The sequence below is a fragment of the Panicum hallii genome, chromosome 6 (genome assembly GCF_002211085.1).
Source record: "Panicum hallii strain FIL2 chromosome 6, PHallii_v3.1, whole genome shotgun sequence".
NCBI classification, from domain to species: Eukaryota; Viridiplantae; Streptophyta; class Magnoliopsida; order Poales; family Poaceae; genus Panicum; species Panicum hallii.
In genome coordinates, this window is record NC_038047.1 from 31,561,322 (window position 1) to 31,574,529 (window position 13,208).

Consider the following 13,208-nt stretch of genomic DNA (forward strand, 5'->3'; position numbering starts at 1 on the left):
GAAGATGGAAGAAGACCTGATTGCAAGAGGAATTGTACCCGCGACTTTCAACTAGCCTTTGTGAGCAAAATATTACTTCTATGCTCATGGAGGCACACTGAACATGGAAGATGGATCATTTGTGACTAGCGATCGGATTAGAGAAGCGACTGACAAGCTTGAAATGGTACTTGTGGCCGTTGCCGAAGGCACTTTGAAGCCTGACAGAGAGAAAGACGAGCTGACATACGCTCTTGGGACACCGGGACTAAAGGTGGCAACGGGTACCCGAAACCCAAGACCCAATGGGTAAAAACTCTATTAGGGGACGGGTTTGGGCAAAATGTTAGACCCACGGGTCTGCTAACAAGGAAAAAGAAGGACCCAACGGGTATAGTAGGTATGGGTTCATTCTCCATGAACCCATACCCATTTACCCATGGGTATAAAAGACCCAATTAATTTAGCCTATTTAGAAATTTGCAGCCCAACAGCCCAAGTGCCCAACCTCACCTCCTACTCCTAACCCTAGTCATGCACTCACGCTCACGCAGGCGGAAGGTAGCAACCGGCAGCCCCCGCCCCCCATCTGGCCATCTCTCTTCTCTCAGTCTCAGCCGCCCCGCGCCCCCGCCTCTCACGCTCGCAGCGCAGCCACGCGCCCACGCCGCCGGCTGCCTCCTCAGTCCTCATGCAGAAGACGCACGCAAGCCGCCGCCGCCTCTCACGCACGCCACCGCCCTGGCTGCCTCCGAGGCTTCCACCGGCGCTAGCCCGCCGGGGCGCGACCCGCTCCCAGCCGCCGGCGACGTTTCCGATCCAGGCGCACAACCAACAGTGACACACGTGCACATGGCGGGGATCTCAAGCTTCAATGACGACACCGGCCGGTGATCTTTTATCCTCTTTGATGTCTTTTGCCATGGTAGTTGCAGACAGTTAACCTCCCAAGTCCCATTCAAAGGGACACCATCACCAAGTGCAAGGACTCGGGAAACAGCAGGCGGAGCCCGTTGTGAATACTGCAAGCACTGAGCAGACGGGCACTGGAGCTGGATCCACTGACACCGTGAAGGTTTCAAAGTCTAATTTGTCAAAGTTGAGGCCACCAACAAATAAAAAGAACAAGCGGCCCCCAATTTGTCCAAGTTCGACCACTACCACCGATCGCAACAATCTGCAATCTCTTGTGTAAGAAAAAGTTCATCGCTGTTCTTATTGTCTCTGTAGTTAGTGTAATTAGTATGCAAAATTGTATGTTATTACTGTGCAAAATTAGTATGCAAAAGTTTAATTAAATTTCTGTATTTAATAAAATGGCTGCACCTAGTGCCAATAGTAATCAAGGTCCAAGTAGTTGGTCTGAATCTGTTAGTGACTCAAAGCCGATTGAAATAGATGATGAAGATGTGGCTCAAATTGTAGAAGAGGAAATTGATGGTGCTAAATGTGGTTCCAAGAGAAAACTAACTTCACCTGTTTGGAATGAGTTTAGTAGAATTATGGTAAGAGGTGTGGTAAAGACAAAGTGCATGCACTGTTCAAAGTACCTCTCTGGAGACAATGGAACTAAGCACCTTCATGATCATTTGAAGATCTGTACGTTGAAAAAAATCAAGATGGCTGGGAATAAGTCACTTTCACAAACTTCTTTAAGGTTCGGTTCGTCGAAGTCGGGGCAATTTCAGTTGAAAATTATACATTTGATCAAGAGACAGCTAGAAAAGAACTTTGTGCAATGATAGTACTACATGAGTATCCCTTGAGCATGGTTGATCATGCTGGTTTCCGAAGGTTTGTAAGCTCTCTTCAGCCATTGTTCAAGATTGGGACTAGAAATACAATCAGGTATTTAAGTTGCTCATTATGCTACTGTCCTTATGCTTACCTGTATTGTGAAATGCATTTGTGATGGTCTTTTATTTTATTTTTAGAAAGGACATATTGATGCAATATAATGCTGAGAAGAAGAAAGCCATTGAATACATGGCTGGAATTGATTCTAGGGTGGCTATTACTATAGATTTGTGGACTCTGGTAATCAAAAGAGAGGTTATATGGCCATCACAGGTCATTTCATTGATGAATCTTGGACTCTTAGAAGCATTATCATGAGGTAACTTATTGAAGGTTGTAGCATATTGTTTGGTATTCACATATAGGTTCATCTTTATTAAGTAATATATTGTTATATGATTATGCAGGTTCATTTATGTCCCTGCCTCTCACACCGCTGATGTGATTGGTGAAGAATTATATGAATCCTTGGTTGATTGGAACCTTGATGAGAAGATATCCACTGTGACTCTTGACAACTGCACTACAAATGATGAGGTAATTCCTTCTCTTGCGAGAAAGATTGGAAAGAGTAAACTTATGAATGATTGTAAACTTTTACACATGCGTTGTTGCGCTCATATCCTCAATTTGATTGTAAAGGATGGTCTAGAACCTTTGAAAAATACAATTGAGAATATTCGTGAAAGTGTAGCATATTGGACAGCCACACCAAAAAGAATTGAGAAGTTTGAGGAGACTGCTAAGTTTATCAAAGTTCATATGAAAACTAAGATCAATCTTGATTGTAAGACTAGATGGAACTCAACCTTCAACATGCTTAACATTGCATTGTCTTATAAAGTTGTTTTCATTAGAGCCAGTCGTGTTGATAAGCAGTACACTTGTTTGCCAAGTGAGGAAGAATGGAATTTTGCAGCAGAAGTTGTAGAAAGGCTTCACATGTTTAATGATATAACTGAATTATTCTCTGGAACTCAGTATGTTACTGCAAATATTTACTTCATGAAGATCTATGAGATTAGAGTAAAAATTAGGCAATGGTCCACTTGTGGCAACCCATTACTACAAGCAATGTCAGCTAATATGATTGCCAAGTTTGACAAGTGTTGGTCTGATATTCAAGGGCTAATGGGCATTGCAACTGTTCTTGATCCTCGGCTTAAAACTTTGAGCTTGCTGATGTGTTTTGAGTGGTTACTTGGTATGACCGGACAAGTTTGTGAGGATAAGGTTGCCTTAGTCATGGATTTGCTACGAGATCTAATGATTGAGTACCATGTCGAAGTGGTAGAAGTTGAAGAAACCACAGCAGCACCTTCTACTAGTAATTTGGAGTTCTTATCATCCTTTAGTGTACGTGTGGCAAGCACAAGACCAGAGTCCATGATGTATAAGTCTGAGCTAGAGAGGTACATAGAGGATGGACTAGTGCCATTAGATACCAAGGGTTTTAATGTTCTAGATTGGTGGAAGGTAGCCGGATCTCGTTACCCAACTTTGAGGAGGATAGCTAAGGATATTTATGCAATCCCTATTACTACAGTTGCTTCAGAAGCTGCTTTTAGTACAAGTGGAAGAGTTCTTAGTGATCATTGCAGCAGTTTAACCCCTCAGATGATAGAGGCTTTGATGTGCTCACAGGATTGGTTTCGTAACAAGTACGGAGGTAAATATATAGCATTATCAAATTCATGTTTTTTTCATTATGATTGCAACTAATAAATCATTTCTTATTGGCTGTTGGCTATTGCAGTTGATGACAAAGATAAGAATGCTGCTTCGTTTTGGTCCTGTCTCCAAGATATGTCTCCAAGATATTCAAGAAGGTCTTCAGGAACTTAAAGTTTAGTCCATCAAGTATTTAAGTATTTTGAGACTATATCAGTTTTAGTTGTAATAAGTTTGTGCAACTAGCATTTTGACTTTTGAGACTAGCATTTTGAGACTATATCAATTTTATTATTGCTGAATGGTTTGCTTAATTTTGTTGTTGAATGATTTTTGTTTTGCTGGAGAATGGTTTGTTGAATGACTATCTATTTAATTTTTTTGTTCAATGCTGATTCGGGTATGGGTACCCGATGGGTACCCGTCACCCACGTGGGGATGGGTATGGGAAAAAACTATACCCGTGGATGGGTATGGGTTTACCCGTGGGTATAAGTTTGCCTTCCTGGGTGTGGGTCTGGGGTGGGTAAACCCGGTGGGTTTGTACCCATTGCCACCTTTAACTGGGACACATAGGACGTGTTCGAGGCATGGGCGTAGCTCCGTGGAAGCATGGCTTCATAGTGGAGATATCGAGACTTATCGAAGCCGATGCAGAAGGAAGGCTAAATAGAAAGAGAAGATGCGTGCCCTAGAAGAACTTGTAGCTTCGATTGAAGGTGCAATGGCAGATAGCCAACGACAACAAGAAGCTCCATCAGCTCCTGATATGGAGAGCAGCCCCGGCTCTCAACACCGTAGCAAGGCCGCTTCCACGAAGCACCCAGCCAAAGACAGAACTGAAATGATTGCGGACAACCCACAACGTTACCCCGTGGATGATATCACCGTGAGGACCCCCTGAGAGCTTCTTTATCAACGAGAATGTATGAGTTGCATAAAAAGGGGAGGTGAAACATGGAGAAAGAAAAGCATCTGCGTGCCGAGCGGTGATGCGCAACTGTGCCGTACATCCTCGGAAGCTGTGCGCGCTTGGGCACCATTAAGATGTTGATCTTTGAATGGTTCAGTGCTTAGCACGGTATGCATGCAGCACGGTTCAGTGCTTAGTACGTGATTAGCTTATACTAATTAATACGGTGCTGCTCACTATACCCGGGATGGTATGCACGCAGCACAGTTCAGTGCTTTGTACGCAATCAGCTTAAACTAATTAAAGATAGCCATTTATATCGGGGCTAGCTGACGTATGGATCGAGTTTGTGAGTCATTGGTGTCTATACCATCAAGACACCCTAGCCAAGTCCCTTGTCAGTGCATTTTTTATGTAAGTGTTTCCTCTCATTTCTATATTCTAGCTCTACTACTTCTGTGCTTTCACATCCCCTCTTTTGTTTTGTATAACGTAGGATGAAGGTGCAAGAATGCCGAAGAAGGGGGGTACTATCACATTGGCTTCATGGAGCTGGATATTATAAACAAGAATAGTGTAAACAAATGGTGAAATCGGAGCGAGATTAATATATTCAGGGCATTGGATGGGCAGAATACTTGTACATTCATTCTATTGACATACAACTTTAAGTGAGTACTTCAACTCTTTTTCATCTCTTCAATTTGATAATAAGTATACCAACATTTGATTTGTATATGTGTATCAACAGCTTTCACTGGATTATCGAGATTGATCGAGCCCAAATTATGGTGTTCGACTCTAAGAAGATGCTAATAATAAAATATCAACACCTCATAGACATCAGGTAACACCAAGAGTAAAAGAAAAAGAAAAGAGCCTTGTTGGGGCTGGCTCAAGCGCATAAGCTTTTTATGCAAAACCCTACCTCCACACTTCTACTCTACAGACCGACACCCCCATCTCCATCTTGTTCCCTTCCTTCCTCTCTACTTGCTCCCATGGCTTCCCTGCTTTAATCCTCCTCTGTTGGCGGCAAATCCATGGGAGAAACCAACAAAATGGAACGAGGACGACAAGAGGAGCAAGAAGAGGGGCATCTTCAAGGTGGATTGGTCCTTCCCCCTCTCTTCCCGCTGCCCTAGGGTTTGGGGAAGACCAAGGTGAGTTGGATTTGCACCTTCCCTGCACTAATTAGGAGCTCATGATGATGTTTGGCCGTGGGATTAAGTGGATTAGTAGGAAGGGAAATCGTTTGCTTGTTGCCATCGAGTTTCAGACCTTCAATTTCTACAGCTTTCCTTCGGGCGTGATTTGGTCAACCTAGAAGCCGAATCAAAACTTTTGGTGAACTTGTTGTAGAGGACTCCATTACCTAGTAGATGGTTAAATTTCATGATTTTAGGCCAGGTGGTTGGAGAGATATGATTTTTTGAAGTGAGCTGTAAAGTTTTGATAAGGTTCTGGACAGAACTGGATCTATAAGAATTTTGGAAACCTCAAGGTCAGAATGGGACTCTCGAAATTTGGGTATGTTCTAGAGATTTTCATAATGTTTCCATATTGGTAAATTCTATATTTTGTGGATAAGTGAAACTCTAGATATAGATTTTTAAGTTCAAGTGTCCTGTTTCGATAGTAAAGGTTTCAGTTAAGGTTTCAATCATGATTTTAGGCATCCTGATGACCTCTAATGCAAATTGGAATAATACCAAAGTTGTAGATAATGGATTGATCTATAATATGGTGAAGTTTCAAGATTTTTCGACATAAGGATTTGGAGATATAAAATGTTAAGCTTGCTGTCCTGATTTTTAGGCAGATTCTAAAGTCTGCTTTCACTTGCAGTTTATGCCTTCTTAAAGGCATGATAAAAATAAACTTTCTCTACAAAAGTTATAGGGATTGCTCTGAAGATTCCATAAATGTATTTCTTTGCTACTATAACACTTGTGGATTAAAAGATACAAAAAGTTGAAGCAGCACTGCTGCAGTTGGCTGGGTGTTTTGTTTGCGGTTGTTGCTCAGATGTCAGGATGGGAGTAGGAGCACTTTTACCTGTTGTACTTATCTGTTAGAAATAGGTTGTTATTCTGATCTTGTGATGCCAAAGCAGGTGGTAATGATTCGTATGGCGCCTAAAGCGGTCATCCCTTCATTGGAGGCAAGTAAACGTAGCGGTGGTTTGCAACGAGCTTTAACTTATTATTCGTACTACCTCCACCTTAAAAATTCAGAACTACAACTAATACTATGTGAGCTATTTAATCATGCTTTAATCAATTTGATATATGTTCTATGGTTACTAGTTATTCTATGTGAATATATATATATATATATATATATATGTTACTCTACTTATGGCTTGGAGATGTTCGCCAGGGCTTAATGGAATGAGGCTTATTGTTCATATGGAGTTTTTGCATGATAGTGTATATGGTTTATCATACTCTATGGCATTTGCACTGCATCTCATTCATTGCATCGGCATATAGAGTTATGTCACTGCTTCTAGCCGTGACCGTACAGTACAGCATCGTTTATCGATGCTGCTCCATACCTTGTTGGGTATGAAGGCAGGAGACATGGCATTTGCAGTATATCATTACTTTCTATGGCATTTGCATTGCATTCAATGGCATATGGAGTTATGACACTGCTTCTAGCCACGACCATACCAGTACAGCACCGTTTATCGATGCGGCTTCATACCTTGTTGGGTATGAAGGCAGGAGACATGGCATTTGCATTGCATATGAATTATGATTTTGGATTATGGCATATTTGTCTTGGATTCAGGCTTTGGGAGAATTATGTCATATTTGTCTTGGATTCAGGCATAGGGAGAAACACTGAGAAGCGATGCTTCTCCTAGGCTTGGTGGTGATCGGTATTTATCTTGCATATGAAGTATTTATTTGATTTGTTATATCTCATGGATTATCATTGGTTTACCTTTAATTGGGAGATTAAGTCGATACTTAATTGAACTTGTAGTTTAAATAGCTTGTTAAAGCAATTTACTTGCTGAGATGTCATATCTCACACCCGCTTTTATCTTTCCAGGTACTTGAATCGCTTTGCTTGAAGGGTGGGAAGCTTCTCCTTGTCGTTTTCCTTAAATTTGCAATGTGGTTCATGTTGACTGGTTTAGAATTTGTTTGGTGGTTTCATCTATTGTTTAATGTGTTATATCATGCTAGTGTGCTTATATTTATCTCTATACGTTGTTGCTTCCACGATGCACCTTTTTGCAAGGAAGATGCTCCCAAAATTTCTATTAGTTATATACATTTTTATCCTTTGGGTGTTATATTTGGTTTTGGGGCATTACACATCCTCGAGAAGGCATGGGCTTGCTTCATCAAAAAGCACGTAGGAGTTGTTGACAGGTCGTGTGATCTTCATATCAAGCTGGACTTTCTGGTATGAATACAATTCGCACATCTAGTATCATTTATTTAAATACCATAAATATTTCATAACCCATCTATATATAGTGTTTGAGACCCGAGGACGGAAACAATTTATGTAGCTATTATGTATGTGAGCTCATCCACGACTTTATCGGTGCAAAGAAAATGACATAAAAAGAATTCGATGTAAGTAACAAATTATTGACAATTTTATGCATTTAATTTCTTATATGTATGAATTTAAAATAATGATGTTTGTATGTGACAGATTTGAAAAATTAAAGAAGACCTCATCGAACCACAAAAAGTTAGGGCAATTCAAGAATAACTGTGGATTCCTGCTGGATGAGGTCATAAATCCCACCAGAGAATATTATGCCGATCATAGAGTAAATGTGGGTCTATTTGATGAAAATAGGGACAACGATGAAGAAGAAGAGTAATATTTGAATTAGTTGTAAGAAAACAACTTATATGACTACTTGTATTATTTGATCCCAAGTGTGCATTATTATTTGAAGTATTTGTAATATTTGAAGTGTATATAAACTATATATATATATCTATATATCTAGTCTTTGCTATGCTAGATACGAATACAAATACGAATGCTAGTATATGCAAACGGAGACGGACAAATACAAATAGGAACTAAAACTAAAAAGAAAAGAAACATAAGCAAACAAAAAAATAAAAAAACTTAGTACCGGCTAGTAATACCTACCATTACTAAACTGCCACCCCAACTGCCCTGCATGGTGAGCTGTTTAGTACCGGATGGTGTTATTGCCGGTATTAGGTGTGCACTTTAGTACCGGGCGTTGCAACCGGTACTAAATGCATGCCCATTTAGTACCGATCAAGGAGTACCAGACGGGAAACTGGTACTATCTAGGGTTCTGCCCGGTACTACTACTCAGTTTTATAGCAGTGTGAGCTGTGAGCTATGGAAAAACTGTTATGAGCTGCGAGCTGTGAGAAAGCTGAAAGCCGTTTGGTTCGAACAGCTGCAAAACTATAAGTTTGGTATAAAATTTCTGTAATACCTCTGAAGGTCTAAAATACTGTTTATATATACAAATGGATCGTGAAACTCTGTGTTGTCCCTGATTCACGTGTAAATCAGCATTTTTGAAAGAAAAAATTATTTTTAAAGTTTTGCATCCACCACTAACATAGGATCCATATAAATACAATTATAGTTTAACAAAGAGTAACACATCATCATACAGCAACTTGTAATTTTTGTTTGAAAGGAGACATCCACAATTATCTATTCCATTTATATAACCCCTTCTCTCTCCTATCTTTTTTTCCCAGCCGACGAACAACTTCCCAGCACACAATCCTTTTTCTATTCCATGCCGTCGCTGGCCAATTCCCAATTCACCATCTCGTGGGGCTGCCGCCGGCAAGACTGCCGGCAAGGCCTCGTCTGTCGCCCGCCAAAGCTGGCTGTGAGGTCTCCACGGCGTGTGCGTGGACTTTCAACAGGGTCTTCACCTCGCGTCGGTGGCTGGCGCGCTCGAGGGCGTGGTGCATGCGCAGGGGCGGCTGGAGAGGTGAGCGGGCCCGAGAGCAGCGGGACGCGTGCGCGGAGGAGAGGAGGCGGGCCGCTGGGCGCCAGACGCCGGAGATGAGCGCGGTGTGGGGAGGACCGAGAGCAGACAGGAACGGGACGGGGGCCTGCACGGGCAGAGCGGAGCCGGGGTGCAGGGCGGCGGGGCGGAGAGGAGCGCGGGCGGCGGAGAAGAGGTGGGGCGCGGTCGGAGTGCGCCGCCGCCGCCGCCACAGGAACCCTTGCACGGGTCCTGTGTGCCGCGCGCACCGTGGAGAAGATGAGCGGAGCGAGGAGGAATCTGTTAGTTTGATCTCCCCGTAGACCATCGGACCCTAACGGGCCCGATGGGCCTCCTCACACCCGCGCCCTGATCGGGGGCGCCCCAGCTCGTTCCTAGCTGGTGGGCTCCTGTCACGCTGCGCTATAAACGGAGAGGTGGGGGCCAGCGGCACGGGATACGAGGATCGCCGCCGCCGCCACCCCACCGACACGGTAACCCTAGCCGATCTAGATTGAACGCAGTAGCGGCAGGAAGCTCCACCGCCGGCCACCGTCCACGCCTTCACCTCGACCCCGTGCCCGCGCCCGCGACCCGAGCCTCGGCCACCACAAGCTCCAGCCCCGCCCCGACCATGCCCGGCACATCTGCAAAGCCCGCGACGCAAGGGCACGAAGGAATAACCCCGTGCCCCTTTTTCCCTCTCTCTTTCTCTCACGCTCGGCTTGTGTTAGTATCAACGTGGTAGCCGATCCCCAAGGTTAACATTGGTATCAGAAAACCCCGGAAAAACCCTAGATCAAAGTCCACAGGAACCCTAACCCTAACCCTAGCTAACAGAGAAATGGGACGGCGCCCTAAGGAAGGGCTTACCTCTTCTTGCACCGTCTACTGTCGATGCGCTCGGGACGCCGGCGCATCGACCCGATCCCGCGAGGCCTTGGGCCTCGCGCGGACAGAGGCCACGCGAGCGGCCGCCGGGCCGCACGCCGCACCGTGATTCTGTGCACCACGGTGATGCCGCTCGACAGCGGCGCACACACCTTGCGGTGGGCGCGCGCCGGCGAGGGGCCTCACCGTGGTGCCGCACGCTACGCCGCTCGGTCGCCGCCGGCCACCGCTCACTCGCGTGCTCGGGTGGGGAAGAAGGAGGCACCGGGGGGGGGGGGGGGTCGGGGGGAGAGAATGAACTAGGGTTAGCGAGGGCAAGACGCGAGGGGGTTTTTTGTTCCGCCGAGATCCACGCGCAGCCGTCGATCGCGATCTGACGGTCGAGGTTGAGCCGCGCATCACTGGGCTTCTTTTGGCTCGGGCAGGATGGGGAAATGAAGGCCCAGGCCCAGGTTGCCTCGCCCGCGCCCGCGAGCGCTCGCGCGGGGGAGCGCAAGGGCGCGTAGGCCGGCCCGTGATGGGCCGCTGCCACTGGGCCGCCGCGCGCACCCGTGGGCTGCTGTGCGCGTGTGACCCTGTGCTGTTGCTGGGCCTCGCGAAAAGAGTGGGCCAGCTGGGCTGTTTCAAATAGAAAGCACAGTGCATCAGTTTTTCAATTTTCAGAAGTCCTTTTGCTATAGAATTTGAATGAATTTGATGCATTTCAAATTCAAATTTGATTGAACTTTGATGCATTGCTTCTAAAAGACAAAATTAGACATAATTTTGATAGAATTTAAGTTTTCCGCTGCAAAGATTAAATAGATTCATTTTCTATTGTTTTCTTGTCTTGACATTTAAATTTGAACCAACGGGAGCATTTAAATTTTCAAGGCAAATAGATAATCTTTTGAATTGTAATATTGTCATTTTTTGACCAACGTTAACAATGACAATATTGCATTTGTTTTTCATGTATTATTTCTATTTATGCCCAACGGTATTTTAGATTTAATACAAAAAGAGATTATGCCTTAATCCTTTTGATAGATAATTTTCATGTATTACCTCTAATTCTGCCCAACGGTGTTTTAGACTCAATACAAAAAGTTATTGCATGTTTTAAATTCTGACCAACGTCATTTTAAAATATGCAACTATATATATATTCGATTTTATTTTAATGTTTCACCACTCATGAATATTTTTCAGGAGGGTTATCAATGATGATTTCCATCAATGATATTCCTATTTTAAAGGGAGACAATTACCACGAATGGTACAGAAAGCTAGACCTGTATTTCATCATGGGTGAACTGGATTGGGTTCTAACTACACCGACTCCCATAGAGCCTGTGATTCCTGTGAGGAAGGACACAGACACAGATGCTTCTTGGAAGCAAACAGAGCTTTCTTATAAGAAAGAAAAAGCAGATTATGATAGGCTTTATGCTAAATGGCTCCCTGCCAACAAGAAGTGATTGGCAGTGGTAAAGAACACGATTGAGCCTGCTATTATGGGCTCAATCCCAGTTTGTGCTACTGTAACAGAGTATCTTGAGAAATTAAAGAACCAGTACACTGGTTCTTCAAAGACTTATTCAACCTAGTTAATTAAATAACTGGTTTCAGAAAGATACAATAGAGGTGGCATCAGAGAACATATTCATCGCATGGTCAATTAGAACAACAAGCTTATGTCATTGAACCTTGCCTTTAAGGAGGATCACATTGTCCATTTGATTTTTGCTTCGTTGCCCAAAGAATTTGACACTTTTGTTGTCAATTATAACACCCAACCACATACTTGGGATATAGAAAAGACCATTGCGATGTGTGTTCAGGAGGAGGAAAGGATAAAATCCGCCACTGGCGGATGTTTAAACTATGTGAACAAGAAGAAGAATGCCAATTTCAAAGACAATTGTTCATCCTCTTCTAAAGGCAAAAGCTCTCATCAACACAGACCTCAAGAAGGACAAGTTCTAGTAGAGAAGGACCAGTGTCTCTACTGCAAAGAAAGGGGTCACTACAAGAAAAACTGTCACAGATACTTAAGGATGATCATGGAAAAGAGAGGTGAGAACATTATTTCATTCGTAAATGAATCCTTGTATATAGAATATTCAAAAACCACTTGGTGGATTAATTCAGGAGCAACAATTCATGTTGCAAATTCATTGCAGGGATTCCGTTCGACGAGAACCACTCAAAGAAGCGAAAGGCAAATTAAAGTTGCCAACGGAGCCCAGGCAGACGTTGAAGCAGTGGGAGACGTTCATTTGGAACTCGACACTGGCTTTATTATAATTCTTAGAGATGTTTTATATGTACCTTGTTTACAGATGAACTTAATTAGTGTGTCTTGCCTGGACAAAGATGGTTATACCTGTCTATTTGGAGATGGCAGGTGTTTGATAGAATGTAATGATACAGTTATTTCCATTGCATTTAGAAGAAACGATCTTTATTTGATATCGTTGCGTGAAAGTGTGAATTCCGTATGCGATAACAACGCGAATGTATTCTCGTCTACAATCGTGAATAGAAAACGAAAAAGAACTCAAGATGCGTCGTCGAAATTATGGCACTGTCGTTTAGGCCATATTTCGAGGGGGAGAATAGAGAGATTAGTTAAAAATAAAATTCTTCCTCCATTAGAGTTCTCTAACTTAGAACAATGCATTGAATGCATAAAAGGAAAATTTGTAAAGAAAATAAAGAAAAATTCTAAGAGGAGCATAGGTATATTAGAGATAATTCACATAGATATCTGTGGTCCGTTCAATGTAAAGAGTGTGGATGGCTATGACTCGTTGATAACGTTCACAGATGATTATTCCCGTTATGGATACATTTATCCAATTAAAGAAAGATCTGAGGCTTTGGATAAATTTAAAATATTCAAGGCCGAAGTAGAAAATCAACACGATTTAAAGATTGAAATCGTAAGATCCGATCATGGAGGGGAATACTACGGTCGACATACCCCATATGGCCAAG

At 43.2% G+C, this 13,208-nt stretch overlaps 1 protein-coding gene and 1 long non-coding RNA gene across 4 annotated transcripts; both read left to right on the forward strand.

Moving 5' to 3' along the window:
- The first annotated feature begins 2,036 nt into the window (after nucleotides 1-2,036).
- On the forward strand, nucleotides 2,037-3,621 carry LOC112898198 (zinc finger BED domain-containing protein RICESLEEPER 2-like). Its single transcript, XM_025966573.1, has 4 exons — nucleotides 2,037-2,095; nucleotides 2,184-2,313; nucleotides 2,419-3,445; nucleotides 3,533-3,621. Exons 1-4 carry the CDS (start codon nucleotides 2,037-2,039, stop codon nucleotides 3,619-3,621), a joined length of 1,305 nt encoding a protein of 434 aa, XP_025822358.1.
- Nucleotides 3,622-5,284: 1,663 nt separating this feature from the next.
- On the forward strand, nucleotides 5,285-8,308 carry LOC112898413. 3 transcript variants are annotated; one of them, XR_003229823.1, is made up of 5 exons: nucleotides 5,285-5,523; nucleotides 5,766-5,864; nucleotides 6,477-7,786; nucleotides 7,861-7,962; nucleotides 8,045-8,308. It is a non-coding gene; the product is annotated as an uncharacterized LOC112898413 (long non-coding RNA). The 3 variants fall into 3 exon arrangements; XR_003229822.1 differs by lacking the exon at nucleotides 5,766-5,864 and having other exon boundaries at nucleotides 6,477-7,250; nucleotides 7,427-7,786; XR_003229821.1 differs by lacking the exon at nucleotides 5,766-5,864.
- Nucleotides 8,309-13,208: the final 4,900 nt, after the last annotated feature.

Coding starts and splice junctions, on each gene's coding strand:
- LOC112898198 (XM_025966573.1), top strand. CDS start 2,037: ATGGCCATCACAGGTCATTTCATTGATGAATCTTGGACTCTTAGAAGC. Junction 2,314..2,418: donor ACTGCACTACAAATGATGAG/GTAATTCCTTCT, acceptor TTGATTGTAAAG/GATGGTCTAGAACCTTTGAA. Junction 3,446..3,532: donor GTTTCGTAACAAGTACGGAG/GTAAATATATAG, acceptor TGGCTATTGCAG/TTGATGACAAAGATAAGAAT.